This window comes from Canis lupus, chromosome 20 (genome assembly GCF_003254725.2).
Source record: "Canis lupus dingo isolate Sandy chromosome 20, ASM325472v2, whole genome shotgun sequence".
Lineage (NCBI taxonomy): Eukaryota > Metazoa > Chordata > Mammalia > Carnivora > Canidae > Canis > Canis lupus.
The window spans coordinates 22,885,781-22,902,842 of NC_064262.1; the positions used below are offsets into that span (position 1 = coordinate 22,885,781).

At 36.6% G+C, this 17,062-nt stretch overlaps 1 protein-coding gene across 1 annotated transcript in view; it reads left to right on the forward strand.

The window, feature by feature from the left end:
* Window positions 1-252: 252 nt before the first annotated feature.
* The window catches only part of TMF1 (TATA element modulatory factor 1), a 31,936-nt gene continuing 15,126 nt past the window's right edge, over window positions 253-17,062 (forward strand). Inside the window, exons 1-8 of the mRNA XM_025456534.3 lie at window positions 253-394; window positions 3,543-4,738; window positions 6,515-6,618; window positions 7,225-7,351; window positions 9,973-10,078; window positions 15,764-15,906; window positions 16,347-16,513; window positions 16,799-16,955. Of these exons, the coding sequence (XP_025312319.1) occupies window positions 253-394; window positions 3,543-4,738; window positions 6,515-6,618; window positions 7,225-7,351; window positions 9,973-10,078; window positions 15,764-15,906; window positions 16,347-16,513; window positions 16,799-16,955 (2,142 nt within the window). The remainder of the gene's footprint in view (window positions 395-3,542; window positions 4,739-6,514; window positions 6,619-7,224; window positions 7,352-9,972; window positions 10,079-15,763; window positions 15,907-16,346; window positions 16,514-16,798; window positions 16,956-17,062) is intronic.

The window sequence follows — 17,062 nt, forward strand, 5'->3', positions numbered from 1 at the left end:
GACGTGGACGAGGCCGGCGCATGCGCAGGCCGGGCCTTCCCCTCTCAGCTGTGCGGGAAGGGCTGAGCGCAACCTCCCGGGCCCGGTCGGGGGAGACGGCCGGGGTCATGGCCAGCCGCTGACAGGGCTCGCCGAGGGCAGGAGGGGGCGAGGCCGTCCCGCCGCACCCCTCCCCGGGCCTGAGGCCGGTCGGCCTGGCCCTCGGCCTTCCCGCTCGGTGCTGCCGCCGCCACTGCCGGCTGAGGACGGGAGATGAGTTGGTTCAACGCCTCCCAGCTCTCCAGCTTCGCGAAGCAGGCCCTGTCCCAGGCCCAGAAGTCCATCGACAGGGTCCTGGACATCCAGGACGAGGAGCCGAGCGCCTGGGCCGAGACCATCCCCTACGGAGAGCCGGGTGAGGGCGGGGCGGGGCGGGGCGGGGCGGGGGTCTCCTCCGCCGAGGCAGGCAGGCCGGCCGGGGCCCTCCCGCTGGCGGAGCTGCGGGCAAGTGCCGCCTCCCCAGCCCGCCCGCGGTTCGCTGTGCTCCGGAGGGAAACCCGGGGCCCCGGGGGCCGCGGAAAACCCGCTGCTGATTTGTCGGGCTTGTTCCCCGCCCTCGGCCGACGTAGCTCGGGGCGCGAGCCTCCAGAAGCTGGGGGGCGGGGGCAGCCTGTGAAGCCCCGGCACGCGAGCAACAGGCCCCACCACTTGGCGGGGAGCCGGACGTGCCTTTCCGTGGCTTTCCCGGCGCCCACACAGCTCCTCGGGTTCGCCTGTCCAGAGCGGGAGGACGCGGCCGGGAAAGGACGCGCAGCCGGGCGGGGCGGGGGGGGGGGGGAGGTACCCCCCGTGCGGGTCGGACCGGGACTCTCCGACGGGCTGCGTCTCCCCTGGTCACCTCTCTTGAGCCGAGCCTTTCAGGGATCCTCAGCTGCTTTGGCTCTAGGTCTAAGGAACACTCCAGCATTTGGGTGTCAGGGATAGAAGGTGACATTTGTCGGGGGTGCGGGGTGGGGGTGGGGAGTCACTCAACTTGCTTTTCCCCAGATGCCCCCTGCATTTCTGAACTTTAGAAGCAACAGAATATACATGTTAGATGTAAGGGTACTCATTCTGTGTAAACCTGAGGCTTGAATCGTCTGTAGATGTAGGAAAAGATGTTAGGGTTCGAAGCCCACGGCCAGGAAAGAATTCTCAAGGTGCAAAAAGCACGGGGGCAGGACCCATGGGCAGAAGGAGCTGCCCTGGGATCGTGGGGAGTGGCCCGTTCTATACCTTCGCGTGAGGCTAGCTAGTTAGGAAAAGGTCATTTATTACTGTTCAGTAAAAACTCAATTGTGAGACTCTTCAGAGGTATATCCATGGGTCATATGCTTGGGAGGGTTATTGCCAACATGTATCTTGGGGAGCCGAGATAAAGGGAGGTCCCAAAGGAATTTATAAATGTTAGAGTAAACTTACAGGATCCTGGGGAGGCGGGGGGTGTCAGGCTAAGATTGCCTTTGCCCTTAAAGTATTAACATCCAGGTAGCTGAGTTCCTAAAAGGAATGTTACTCTGCCTGTTTTAAGGACTTGTCAGTGGGATGCAAGTAGTACAGAAACGTAATGATTTTTCTTTTCGCCTTTGTGTCCCACATCAGGATTCACTTTTCAAAATAGGTTGTCCAGAATATCCATTTAGTGAAGTGCTATGAGTATTTGTTGCTCACCCATGTTTATTTTGCCTTACTCAAGGATGACCAGTGGATGTCAGATGACCCTGGGGTTTATAGAAAACATTCTTCAGTTTCTGCAAGAGGCAGATTTGACTTCTGTCTTTCATTAAGATGACCTGCTAAATTAAACTAATTAGCATACTTCATCTTGCTTGTTCTTTTGCATCTTTACTTACGGTTTTCTCATTTTTTAAAAAAGATTTATTTATTTATTTATTTATTTATTTATTTATTCATGAGAGAGAGAGAGAGAGAGAGAGAGAAGCAGAGACACAGGCAGAGGGAGAAGCAGGCTCCATCCAGGGAGCCCGATGGGACTCGATCCCGGGTCTCCAGGATCAGGCCCTGGGCTGAAGGCAGGCGCTAAACCGCTGAGCCACCCAGGGATCCCCGGTTTTCTCATTTTTTTCATTGTTTTCGTATACTGGACCAGTGGGTATAAAACTGTGTCCCCCAATTAAAGTATCGTACATACTTATGAAATCATATTACAGAGTAGATTTTAATATAGGGCGTGATAGTTTTGGGGAGCTTTTCAGTGCTTGTTCTCTCCCCACCAACTTCAAATTGTGTAGAATTTGTGATAATTCTTCTCAGCCACTTTTGAATTTAGAAAAGGAAGAATTTTTTTAAAAAGAAATGCTGTAAGTATTTTAGTAAGTATGCCATTTTTTTTATCATTGGGTTTTTTAGTACCATGTATTTTTGTGACTGAATCATCTTTTTTTATCCAGAAGAAAGTTATTTTCTCTGTAGTATTTTTAAAAAGGCCTAGTGTAAGCTACCATCTATATAAAAAAATACTTCTTAAAAAATGCACATCTTTGAAATTCATATGACTTTTTTTCTTTTTAAGGTTTTAGTTTATTTACTTATTTATTTAAGTAGATTCCACGCCCAGCATGGAGCTCCGTGCAGATCTTGAACTCAGGACATGAGATCAAGAACTGAATTGAGGTCAAGAGTTGGAAGCTTAACTGACTGAGCTTCCCAAACACTCTTTTTATATTTTATTTTTAAGTAATCTGTTTATCCACAGTGAGGCTTGAACCCTCAACCCTGAGACTAAGAGGTACACGCTCCATTAACTGAGCCAGCAGGTGCCCTTGGAATTCATAAGACCTTCTAAATTCCCCCTAAATTTGGAACTTAGGAGGGGCACAAAACTTCCTTGTAGACTGAGTTGGGAGAGTGGCACTTGGAGAATGAACTTGTCATTAAGTGGATAAAAATGAATTTGTCCTCTAGAAGGTACTGTTCCCATCAGTTTACTTTGATCTTTAGAAAAGGACATTTGTCATGAATATGTTAGGTTTAGTTTTTGAATGTTACCCTTTGTCCAACTCATAACCATGTTTTATTACTGATATTATAAGAATAAAATTAATATGAAACTATCTGAATAGAAGGTAGGGTCAATTTGCTATGACCACATATGACCTGTGAGTGAGTGTACTGTCTGTTGTGAGATGCATCCTGTGTGTCTTAAACTTAGCATGAGTTATATAATGTATACTGGTACTCTCTTAATGTGTCATATGAGGGAATAACATACTTGCTTCTGGTAGGTCAGATCCATTTTGGTCTCCTAACCTTTGCTCCTAGTTCCTTTTGGGCAGATCCATACCAGTTTTCCTCTTTAGACCCGAAGTTCAACAATAACCTAATTAATTATACAGTCAGCAGGGAGCTTAACAGGTCCAAATTGTAAGTCGTAAAGCATAAGTTTCCTTTTTTTTTTTTTTTTTTAACTTTCTTTATATTGACTTATAATGATTGTAATAACATAAAATGTATATATATATATTTTTTTCTCTTTTAACACATATGGATATTTTCTCTTAAAGGAATAAGTCCCCCTGTCAGTGGAGGATGGGATACTTCAACCTGGGGGTTAAAGTCAAATACTGAACCTCAGAGTCAGCCGGTAGCCTCTCCTAAAGCAATTACAAAGCCAGTTCGGAGAACTGTGGTAGATGAATCTGAAAATTTCTTTAGTGCCTTTCTCTCTTCTACGGATGTCCAGACCATTCAGAAGAGTCCAGTGGTATCAAAACCACCAGCTAAATCACAACGACCAGAAGAAGAAGTGAAAAGCACTTTACAGGAATCCTTGCACACTGGACAGTCAAGAACATCTGAAACAACTGAGTCAAAAGTAAAAGACTCTACTCAGTGTGTATCAGGGGAAACTCTGGCAGTCGATTCTCTGTCACCTAAAACTGAGGGCAAGTGTGAAGAAACAATTAATAAAGAATCTGATATGAAGGTATCAACTGTACGTTTGAAAGTGTCTGAAAGTGTAATTAATGTGAAAACAACTGGAGAAAATATATCTAATATGTCTATGGCAGAAACAAAGGACATGGTTTTGGAACCTAAGGAACAAAAACATGAAGACAGACAGAGTAACACACCTTCTCCTCCCGTCAGTACCTTCTCATCTGGTACTTCTACCACCAGTGACATTGAAGTTTTAGATCATGAAAGTGTAATAAGTGAGAGCTCAGCAAGTTCGAGACAAGAGACTACAGATTCAAAATCAAGTCTCCACTTGATGCAGACATCTTTTCAGCTTCTCTCAGCATCTGCTTGTCCTGAATATAATCGTTTAGATGATTTCCAAAAACTCACCGAGAGTTGCTGCTCATCTGATGCTTTTGAAAGAATAGACTCGTTTAGTGTACAGTCATTAGATAGCCGTAGTGTAAGCGAAATCAATTCAGATGATGAACTGTCAGGCAAGGGATATCCTTTAGTACCTATTATAGTTAATCCTTCGACTCCAAAGACTAAAATAAATGAATCAGTTGAAGGAAAATCTGAAGAAGTAGTGAATGAAACTTTAATTATACCCAATGAGGATACAGAAATGGAAGAAAGTGGACGAAGTGCAACGCCTGTTAATTGTGAACAGCCTGATATTTTGGTTTCTGCTACACCAATAAATGAAGGACATACTGTCTTAGACAAGGTGGCTGAGCAGCATGAAGCTGCTGAAAGTAAGCCAGAAGCGCATTCTGAGAAGGAAGATGTTTGCAAGGTAACTCTAGAAACCAGAAAGGGATTTGGGGATATGCCTTATAGAGATTAAATCATTGTTTTTAATCACTGTTTATTTTTAACATTCAGTATTGTATGATGATTGTTACTGACTAAAAAAGACAGGCATTTTGTTTTTGTTTTGTTTTGTTTTTAAGACAGGCATTTTGACACAGGTGTAGCATTAAGGATTTTAAAACTGATCAATTACTGATACTAAATTACTTGAAATTTCTCTGCGGCAACTATGATAACATAAATCGCTATTTCAGTATAACTAAGCATAAAAAAGTCTCCATCTTGCGCCAGTACTGTTGAGTCTTTTCACCTATGGTTTTTGTATGCTGTGCTCGTTTGTCATTTTGCGAAGGATTGTCTTATGCAAATGTATATCTTCAAATCCTTTGTAGGTAAAGATGCTGAAACGAATATAAATATATGGTTTTTCTTACATCAAAAAAATTTCGCATGTTCACATTATTTGTAGCAAATCTTAAGTGTAGTCTTTCATTATTGATGTGTTTCTGTTATTATTAATTCCTTGTTTGTTTTCTCTTTTATGTTATTTTGATGTTTCCCTGATAGCTATCTTACATGAATAAGAATGGGAAATGTCCAAGGAACAATGAATGGTATTGCTTAGGAATAACAAATTGCTTCTACCTAATACCTATAAAAGAAAAGTGGTGTAAATTCTTTAACATAAGTCACAGTTTTGGTTTTTCCTATGATTTTTAGATATAGAAATTGAGTTGGATTTGGCATCTTTAATAGACTCCTCTGAGATATAGGATGTCTTGAAGAAATGTCCTGTAAGTGCCATGTATTGAATTATTTAATGCAAAAAAAAAAGTGCCAGATTCTGTTACTTAGGTTTAATATTATTCACAAATGAAATGCCATGCTCTAGCTATAATAGTGGTTTGAATTCCTGAAACCAATACTGTTTAGTATCAATAAAATAATTTTGAGCTACTTTCCGAAGGTAAGTGATTTCTAAATTAATCTAGACCTCAATCAGGTAAGACTATTTTTTTTTAGTGCATAAAATCGTCATTCCTCCCCTCATACACAACTTTATCACTACTTCCGCAAGACCTAAGGAGTAAGATATTCTAACCATTCCTTTTCGTTTAGCTTTATACTGGTATATTCTGGAGATTTTTTTAAGTTACATGTCTAATGATTATCTAAAATTACTTTTATTTTTTAAATGCAAAGTATCATACTAAAAAAAAAAAGGTACACATATTTGGATTAAAGAATAATATGGAAAAACACTTTTATATCCACTACCCAGCTAAGATACAGAATATTACTAGAGGTTTAAAGCCCCCTTTGATCTTTTTTTTATTTTCTCTATTTCCCTTCCTCTTTTGGTGGATGTGCACATCTTTCCAGGTTTTTGCTGTAACAAACTTGTAAATATTCTTGTATATTTATGCAAGACTTTTCTCTAAAGCATATCTAAAAGAATTTTCTACATTAAAGAGTGTGTAGATCTTCAGTTAGATATTGACTAATTGTTTTCCAATGTGGTTTACTAATTTATACTCCTACCAGCTATGTGGTTGCACTAATTTATACTCTCCTACCAACGATGTATGAGTTCTTGTTGTTCTGAATCCTCTGTGTTCTCAGTATTGTTTTAATTCCTTTTATGAGATAACACTTTTATTTATAATAGTGATTAGATTATCTTTACAACTTATCACCTGCATGTAGAAATGTTTTTTTCAGTTAAATATTTGACTTTTTGTATATTCTCCTTATTCAGAGAGTTGAATTTCTGAATGAAAAACTGGATAAAAGGGAGGCTCAGTTATTATCTCTTAGTAAAGAAAAAGCACTTCTAGAAGAAGCCTATGATAATCTGAAAGAGTAAGTATTTTTACAGATGTGCATAATTTTATGTTTTGCAGAGGCCTAAATACTTGGTTATTATTTAAGAATGTTTTTAAAACTAAAATGTTTAAAATTTAACTTGTGTACAGTTGTTGAAAATGGAATAATATTTCAATTCTCAACTATAGATTTCTCCTCAAATTATCTTTACTATATTACCTTTGGCACTGAAGAGAAGTATGTGGAAAAACAAAACAAAAAACCTTTTTCCTTTTTACTATTAGAGATTGAAAACTTGTATTTAAAGAAAACTATGATATTAGAAAAACACTGAATATTTGCCGTAAGGAGGTGGTTAGTAAAATGTTAACAGATTGAAAACTGAAAAATTTTGTTTACCTTTCTCTTATTTTTACACATCAAATATTGGTGACATTTTGACTTCTAATGGGTTTTCACTGAGATGTTTTAAAATAAATTAAGCAGATAATTTGTCTTTTAAAAGTTAACAGGCTTAAAACTAACCAATTTTAGTAAAGTATATATTGAAGAAAATGTTATTTCCTTTTGGAAACAACTGCACTCCTCTTGTTACCCTAGGAATATGTAAACAAGTATTTCTGTCTGTTGTTTTTAATTTAGTGAAATGTTTAGAGTAAAAGAAGAAAGCAGCAGCATTTCTTCCTTGAAAGATGAGTTTACTCAAAGAATTGCAGAAGCAGAAAAGAAAGTTCAGCTAGCCTGCAAAGAGAGAGATGCTGCTAAAAAGGTAAATGAAAGTTAAAAATAATATTAATTAAATTCAATACAGATGTGGATTTTTTGAGGGATGCATTCATAATATTTTGGTATGGAAAAAAGAAGATTAAAGGATACCATCTAGTATATTAACAAATTATAGATTTCTTAATACCTTTAGACTTACAGATTTTTGATACTTTAAACAAATCTAAACCAGTGTTTGTATAATTCATCTATAAGTCCCTTGTATATATAGCTAGGATCATTAGAATAATTTTCATAAATGATAATTTCATCAAAATAAATAAACCTAAGTGCACTGTATAAATTTTTTTTTAAGTATCATTACTCTCGTTTGTTACTAACTGCTTCAAATCTATGTGTTTCTTCAAGTCAAAATAATTTTAAAATAAAGGGATTGTAAGAGTTAGTGACTCTTGTGAGGCACAGTATTGATTTATTCTAATACAGGATTTCTCAGCCGCAGTACTATTCACATTTTGGGCTGGATAATTTTATGTTGTATGGGACTGTTCTGTGCATTGTAGGATGTTTACCAGCATCCAGGGCTCTAACTACAAGACACCAGTGTCACCCTCACCTCCGCATCTCCCAGTGCATATCCATCACTCCCTTCCCCAAGTTGTGATCATTGAAAATGTTGGCAGACTTTGCCAGATGTCCTCTTAAGAACAAAATCACTCCTGTTTGGGAGCCACTGTTTTAATTCTTACCATTTATAGCAGTTGGCTATTTCAAAAGTTGGTAACCAGATAAGGTTAGTAATTATTTCTTCTATCCCAACTCTTAGTAATAACATTTCTCATCATTAGCCCTTTTCAGCTAAGCTGCTTTCCTTCTTGACAGTGTTAATGTTTATATTTTTTCTTTGTATACTGTTACAGAAGAGAAGTAAGTCATATACTTCCTTCTGCCTAGGTTGCTTTAATTAGGTAACTCATGTCAGATACAATAACTTGACAATAACTTGAGACTACCTAACCAACTTACTTTTTCTTGTCCCTACTGTATTCCATCTGGACCAGTCTAATTGAGAAATCAGATTTTAAATAATGCTTGTTTTCTGTAATGTACTTTGAATTGTAGATCTAAGATAGACCCAAACCATTGAGTATAGGTGGGAAAAGCTTGGGCCCTAAGTTTTAACACGTTTTATGTGTACTGCTATATATGATCCCCCTACTTAGGATCTATAGGAAATTCAGGGTGAATTGAATTCCCTTAAGCGAAGAGTTTGCTTTTCTAGTGATGGAAAACAGATAATGTCAACACTTACATAGTACTAGGTAGAATGAAACAAATTAGAGATAAAAATGAAGAAGCAGTTTGGAATGGTATCACAGGATGAATTCTGACCGGGGGAATTAAGGAAAGTTTCATGGAAGGCAGGAGAGTCTTATTGGGCCTCGATGGATGAATCAAATTTTGACAGTTGGAAAATACACAGCAGTATTGTGAATGGTTCAGAGAATGGGCTTATGGGCTTTGTGGACTCAAACCTGGTTTCCAGTGCCTAGGTGGTTCAGTTGGTTAAGGCTCTGCCTTTGGCTTACGTCCTAGTCCTCAAGTCCTATTTCCAGCTCCCCGCTCAGTGGAGAGTCAGCTTTTCCAAAACTCTCCCTCTGCTCCTCTCCATTTGCGCTCTCTCGCTCACTCTCTCAAATAAATAAATAAAATATTAAGAAAAAACACCTGGTTTCAAGTTAAACTCTACCACTTAATAGCTCTCTGACCTTCAAAGTTTATTCAGTCTCTCAGCGTCTTAGTTTTCTTATTTGTGTAATTGAATAAAATACCTCCCTCATAGGATTGTTGTGAGGATAAAATAATGGGTATAATGCATGGTTTAAATACCTGATGTTAGTTGTTTTTAGCCGTTGTTTGGTTTCAGATCATTGCTTAAAACCTAATTTTAAGTATGATTATACAACACTTTTCCCATCACCATACATACTTCTCCATTGTGGTTTTGAAAGATAAACTGTCTTGACATGTTTGTGCTGAATCTCTGCCTTATTAAAGTAGGTTGAACCTTATTATGTTTTCTCTTATTTCACAATGCACTAGCAAGTACAAGTTTTAGATGAGGAAAAAAAAAACAGTGAAAAATAGAGACATATGTTCTTCCAAATATTATACTTCACCTGAAAAAAGTATGTGTATAGAGATACTCAAGGAAGGTATTGAAAGTTAACTTATTCTCATTTGCATTTGCATTTTTTTTAAAGATTTTATTTATTTATTCATGGGAGACACAGATCGAGAGAGAGAGACACAGGCAGAGGGAGAAGCAGGCTCCATGCAGGGAGCCTGATGTGGGACTCGATCCTGGGTCTCCAGGACTATACTGGGCCGAAGGCAGGCGCCAAACCACTGAGCCATCCAGGGATCCCCTCATTTGCATTTCCATATTAAAACTTGTTTATACGTGAATTCTGGTTTTCTGTGTTGTTTCAAAACTGTTTACTTAATTAACCAAGGTAATAATAAACTTAGTTTAACAGAATAAAACTTACAGATCTTTATCGAGAATTTGATTATTGATGACTTCTTTGGATATGGAAAAAATTGAAAAATATGCCCAGAATGAAAGTAATTCCTTATGATATTCACATTTTTTTTAATTAGGAAATCAAAAGTATAAAAGAAGAACTTGCTACTAGATTAAATAGCAGTGAGACTTCAGACCTTTTGAAAGAGAAAGATGAGCAGATCCGAGGGCTAATGGAAGAAGGTGCGTAAAGTATGTAGTTAACTATGAAAAATACTGTAAGAATGGGAAAAATTCTTGCCACCTGATTAGCTGCTACTTCTTAATAAAAAACACTTGGAAGCAAGAAAAGTTTGTGCTTAAACCTCAGAAATGGTAGGTGACAATATATGGAAGAATGGGGAGCAATATATATAGAAACAGAGATGTATTATATGTAGCCTTCTTTTTCCTAGAGTAAAAGAGAATAACTTGCTGAAAAATAAATGTGGTTTCATAAAAAGAGCTTTTTTTTTTTTTTTTTCCATAAAAAGAGCTTTTAACAGGTTTTAGAGCTGTCATATGAAGCAAGGTATTTGAGGGCTATTATCCTGGAATTTATATAGTATTTTAATATCTGTCTTGGGTACTATGTGGTGTCATCATATTGTTTAGTTGTTTGATAGTGAACTTTTTGTTATACTCTTGTTTTAATTTTTCAATTATTTAACATTTTGTGAAAAGACTTAAAATTAGCAAGGTTGTAGAAATTAAATACCCTTCATGAGAAAAATTGTTATAAATAGACACTGGGTTAATTTCTTTATGTACTATCATAGGAAAGAAGGTAGTTTTGGAAAAGGTGATTAAATTTTTAAACTTTTTCTAGTTGTAAGAATTACACTTGCTACTTGGAGAAATTTTTAAAGTTTTAGGAGACAGAGGAAGAAAAAATAGATCATAACCCATTTTATAGGGAACTATCAATTTCTTCTAGTTCTTTTTTAATGCGTTTTTAATACATTGTTAAGCATAATTAAGGTTACGTATTTAATTTGTAATCTTTTACATTTTCATAATTCTTTTACATTTCCCTATGCTATTAAATGCTTTGCTAGCATTATTAATGGCTTTTCAAGTCCATTATATGGCCATAGACCATAATTTATTTTATTCTTTTTCTAATGTACATTTATTTCTAAAATGTTAATATTACAAATAGTTTTTAGATGAACATTTCTGTGCTTAAATCATTGAACTTAAGAGAATTTCCAGAGTCAGTGTTAGAAAACAATTGGAAACAGTCATTGTATTTGAAAAATGAGTTTTACCCTATTTTTCTTTTTCATTTGTTCAGCTAATATTTAACAGTTGGTGTGTCAGATACTATGTTTGATACAATAATTCCTGTCCTTTAGGAACTTACAAACTAATGAGAGGGAAATGTAAGTATACAGATAATGATAATTATAAAACATGGCCTACACTGCAATAGAAGAATGAAGGGAGAATTAATAAAAGAGATAATCATTATCTCAAGAAATGTTAAGGTAGTGAACTGCCTGTGTTACAACAAGAGACTGAGGGGAAGGCTGTGTGCATGGTTTCTTTATTTTATTTCATTTCATTTTTATTTTATTTTACTTTACTTTGATTTTATTTATTTGAGAAAGTGAGCACAAGCAGGCAGAGGGGCAGAAGGAGAGGGAGAAACAGACTCACTACTGAGCAGGGAGTCAGATGCTGGGCTCCATCTCAGGACCCTGGAATTATGACCCGAGCCAGAGGCAGACGCTCAACCAACCTAGCCATCCAGATGCCCCTGGTTTCATAATTAAAAAAAAAAATACTTAAAGTATTTATATCGGGTGTCACTATTTGAGTATTTATTAATTTAGGTAGGAGGTGGGTTGATGTTCTCTTTTGCTTAATGAACTTCTTTATACTGAAAACAGAATGATTTCATATGGGATTATTTATTTATTGCTTCTCTATCCCCCAGAAGTATTTTTTTAAAAGATTTTATTGATTTATTTGAGACAGAAAGAGAGCACACAAGTGATGGGGGAGGAGCAGAGGGAGAGGGAAAAGCAGACTTCCCCCTGAGCCAGGAGCCCCATGGGGCTTGATCCCAGGACTCTAAGATCAGGACCTGACCCGCAGACAGATACTCAACAGAGTGAGCCACTCTAAGCACGCCTCACCCAAAAGTATTTTTAAATTCACAGCTGAAAATCTGAAAGACTCAAAGCTGAAAGCACATTACAATGAGTAGCTGATTATTATCTTGCTTCATTAATTATTAACATCTAGGCACACCTACTTCATATCTTTCTGCCCACACATACACTTCCTTTTGCCAAACCATTTGAATGTAGGTGACAGATAAGAACATTCCACTTCTAGGGACACCTGGGTGGGTTAGCAGTTGAGCAGCAGCGTTTGGCTCAGGGCGTGGTCCTGGAGTCCCGGATTGAGTCCCACTTGTGGGATCGAGTCCCACATCGGGCTTCCTGCATGGAGCTTGCTTCTCCCCTCCCCTCTGCCTATGTCTCTGCCTCTCGCTGTCTCTCATGAATAAAAAAGTAAAATCTTTAAGAAAAAAAAAGAAAAAAAAATTCTTCTAAATTCTTTTTTCCCCATTTTATTGAGGTATAATTGACTAATAAAAATTGCATGTAATTTTTGATACATGTGTACATTGTAAAATGATTACCACAGTCAAGCTAATTAACATATCAATCATCTCTTGTAGTTAATATCTTTTCATATGAGAACTCTTAAGATCAATTCTGTTAGCAAATTTCAAGTGTATGATATAGTATTATTAACAGTAGTCACCATTCTATACGTTAGATCTGCAGAATTTATTCACCTGCATAATTAAAACTTGGTACCCTTTGACTAGTATCTTTACATTTCTCCCATCCCTGGTAACCAGCATTTTACTCTCTGCTTTTATGAGTTAAACTTTTTTTTATATTCCACATATAAGTAAGATCATGCAGTGTGTGAGTCTGGCGTATTTCAGCCTCCAGTTTCAGCCACATTATCACAAATGACTGGATTTTCTTCATTTTCAAAGCTAAATAATATTATTTTATATACACAGAGCCACTTTTTTTTTCTTTCTTAGAATATTTAATGAATTGGGAAAATATTCACAATTTTAGATAGCAAAAACAAGTTGAGCATTTGTGTATAAAATACAACATTTTACTCAAGTATAACTACATACAGTGTTATATTAGTTTCAGGTGTCCAACATAGTGATTCAGCAATTCTATACATTACTCAGTGGTCACCATAATTACAGTCACCATCTGTCACTATATAACATTATTATATTATTGACTATATTTACTATACTGTTAATTTATATTTCACTGACTTATTTATTTTGTAACTGGAAGTTCGTACCTCTTAATCCACTTCACCTATTTCAGTCCCCCACTCCCACTTCCCCTTTGGCAACCACCATTTTTTTTTTTTCTGTTTTTGAGTGTTTTTTTGTTTGCTTGTTTTTGTTTTTTTGTTTTGCGTTTTAAATCCCACATATAAGTGAAATCATATGGTATGATCCTTTTAACATATTGTTGAATTCAGTTTGCTAATATTTTGTTGGGGATTTTTACTTCTTTGTTCACCAGGGATATTGACCTATTGTTTTGTTTTGTTTTGTGTGTCTTTGGCTTTCTTATCAGGATAATGCTGGCCTCATACAATAAATTTGAAAAATTTCTTTTTCCATTCTATTATTTGAAACAGTTTGAGAAGAATAGGTATTAATTCTTTATTAAATGGTAGAATTCAGCTCTGAAGCCATCTGGTCCTGGTCTTTTGAGGGAGGAGTCTTTTGATTACCAATTCAATATTGTTACTAGCAACTGGCCTATTCAAATTTTCTTGTTATTTTCTCATTCAATTCGGGGAAATTTTATGTTTCTAGGAATTTATCCATTTTTTTGCTAGGTTGTCCAGTTTGTCAGCATATAATCTTCATAGTATTATCTTATAATTCTTTGTATTTCTCTGCACACAACATTTTTTTTAGGCATTTATCCATTGATGGATAGGTTATTTCCATAACTTGGCTGTTGTGAATAATGCTGCAGAATGCACATATCTCTGAGATACTGATTTTATTTCCTTTGGATATATGCCTAGAAGTAGAGTTGTTGCATCATATAGTATCTCTATTTTTAACTTTTTGAGCAGTCTCCATGCTGTTTTCCATAGTGTCTGTACCAATTTATATTCTTGCCAGTAGTATACCAATGTTCCTTTTTCTCCACATCCTTGCTAATTCTTATCATTTGTTGTGTTGATAATAGATATCCTTACAGGTGTGAGGTGTTTTGGCTTGCCGTTCTGTGATGATTAGTGATGTTGAGCACCTTTTCATATACTTGTTGGCCATTCATATGTCGCCTTTTGAGAAAAGTCTATTCATGTCTTTTGCTTATTTCTTAATTGGCTTATTTGTTTTTTGCTATTGAGTTGTATGAGTTCTTTGTATATTTTGGATATTAATACCATATCAGATGTAAGGCTTGCAAATATTTTCCTCCATTCTGCAGATTGTCTCTTCAGTCTGTTTATCACTTCCTTTGCTGTGCAGTACATTTTACTGTGATGCAATCCCAGTTGTCTGTGTTTGCTTCTGTGGCTTATGCTTTTGGAATTATACCCAAAAAATCATTGCCAAGACCAGTGTCAGAAGGTTTTTCCCCCTGTGTTTTCTTCTAGTAATTTTAGTTTCAGGTATGTTAAGTCTTTATTTTGAGTTGACTTTTGTGTTTGGTGTGTCATAGGGTCCAGTTTCACTCTGCCTATGATTATCCAGTTTTCCCAGTACTGTTTATTGATCATACTGTCCTTTCTCCATTGTGTGTTCTTGGCATCTTTGTTGAAGATCAGTTGGTTGTAAATTTATTTCTAAATTCTGTGTGGATTTTCTAGGCTCTCTGTTCTGTTCCTCTGGTCCGTGTTTTTATGCCAGTACCATACTGTTTTGATTACTGTAGCTTTGTAACATGTTTTGGAATTAGAAAATGTGATATTTTCAGTTGTGTTCTTGCTCAGGATTGCTTTGGCTGTTTGAAGTCTTCTGTGGTTCCACATGAATTTTAGGATTTTTAAAGAAATTTTTGTGAAATATGCCATTGTAATTTTGACAGATACTGCAGTGAATCTGCAGTCCACTCCTAAATTCATGAATCTCCATCTCCCAATAGCAAGTACATTTTGCTTTGCCAGCACAGCATCATAATCATACCTGAGAAAATCAGTATTAATTCAGAAGTGTACTCTGGCATATATTTCATCATTTATCTCCATTGTCTCTAAAAATCACTTTTATACTTAGTCATTTGTCTTGTCCCAAGATCTAGTCAAAACTTATATTGCATTTGACCATTATGTCCTTTTAGTCTTCCACCAATCTAGGAGAGCTCTCTTTTAGTCACATTGAAGACTTCTTAGAGTCCAGGCCTGTCCTACGTATTCTCCTTCTTCATGATTAGATTCAGATAAAATTTCTAGTAAGAATTATCCTTGGCGACACTGTACCTGTGGAGTACCTGCCACTCCATTACATCAATGGATACCTAATATGCCACAATTGGTGATGCCAATACTGAATGTTTAGTTAAGGCAGTGACAGCCAGATTTCTCCTTGTAAAAGCACATTTTTCTCTTTATAAGTCATAAGTGATATGTAGGAATGATTTTTTAAGGTGTAAGTATCCTGTTACCTAACATCCTTCATCTAGTAATTTTAGCATTCATTGATACTTCTTACCCAAATCAATTTAGCATTCATGGTTACAATATTGTGATTTTAAAAATAGTCTATTATTTTTATGTCACTGGTTAGATCAAACATTCTATCCTGATTCTTAAGGAATCATTGTTTGAATTTATTTATTTATTTTTTGCCATTGCCAGGAGAAAAACTTTCAAAACAGCAGCTGCATAATTCTAACATTATTAAGAAATTAAGAGCTAAAGACAAAGAAAATGAAAATATTATTGCAAAGCTGAACAAAAGAGTTAAAGACCTAGAAGAAGAGTTGCAACATTTAAAACAGGTGAATGTTAACCATTCTCTAAATATATGTATCAATCATTATTACTTCCTATATGAACAATTGGCTGTAGTTTGTAAAACATTTAGAATAATTTATTGAGGTGTACCATGTGGGAAGAATTTGTCAAACAATTTAATAAATGAGTGTTAAAGTTTTTCTTCATTATTGTAACACTTAAGATTCCTGGAATATAAATATTTACTATGGTATTGTTATTTAAGGTTTTATTTATTTATCTGATAGAGAGAACACAAGCAGGGGGAGCAAGAGAGGGAGAAGCAGACGCCCCACTGAGCAGAGAGCCCCATGTGGGGCTGGATCCCAGGACCCCGGGATCATGACCTGAACCAAAGGCAGATGCTTAACCTACTGAGTCACCCAGACACCTTTACTATAGTATTACTTATTGAAAAATACTTTTGTCTGTTTTTACAATATAGGTTCTTGATGGCAAAGAAGAAGTTGAGAAACAGCATAGAGAAAACATTAAAAAACTAAATTCTGTGGTAGAACGCCAAGAGAAGGATCTTGGCCGACTTCAGGTAGACATGGATGAACTTGAAGAAAAGAACCGAAGTATTCAGGCTGCTCTGGATAGTGCATACAAGTAAGAAAATGAACAGATATGCAACCCATTTAAAATTAATTATCAGAATGGGATGTTGAAGAAATACTTTTTCTGTTATCTAATCACTAACAATATTTATAAACTTGGCTATATATGAACATGTAATTGGTCAAAGCAAGTACAAAAGAGTCCTTATTGTAGTTGGTATTTATTATGTGGTAAACTCTCCCTCATTGCATGAGTCTTATGGAAATCTACATGTAAACTTCACTAATTTGGCAATGTAATTAACTATTTTAAATAGAAATTATCTAATTTTTTAAGAGAACTTACTGATCTCCACAAAGCCAATGCTGCAAAGGATAGTGAAGCACAGGAAGCTGCTCTAAGTCGTGAAATGAAAGCTAAAGAAGAACTTTCTGCAGCACTAGAGAAGGCCCAAGAAGAAGCCCGTCAGCAGCAAGAAACATTAGCAATTCAAGTAAGCAACAGATTATGAGTTACATTAGTCTCTAAAAGAGTTGTGCTTTTGCAAATTAAAGAATACATTAGTTAGTTTGAATCAAAATATAAAGTGTTACTTGTGTT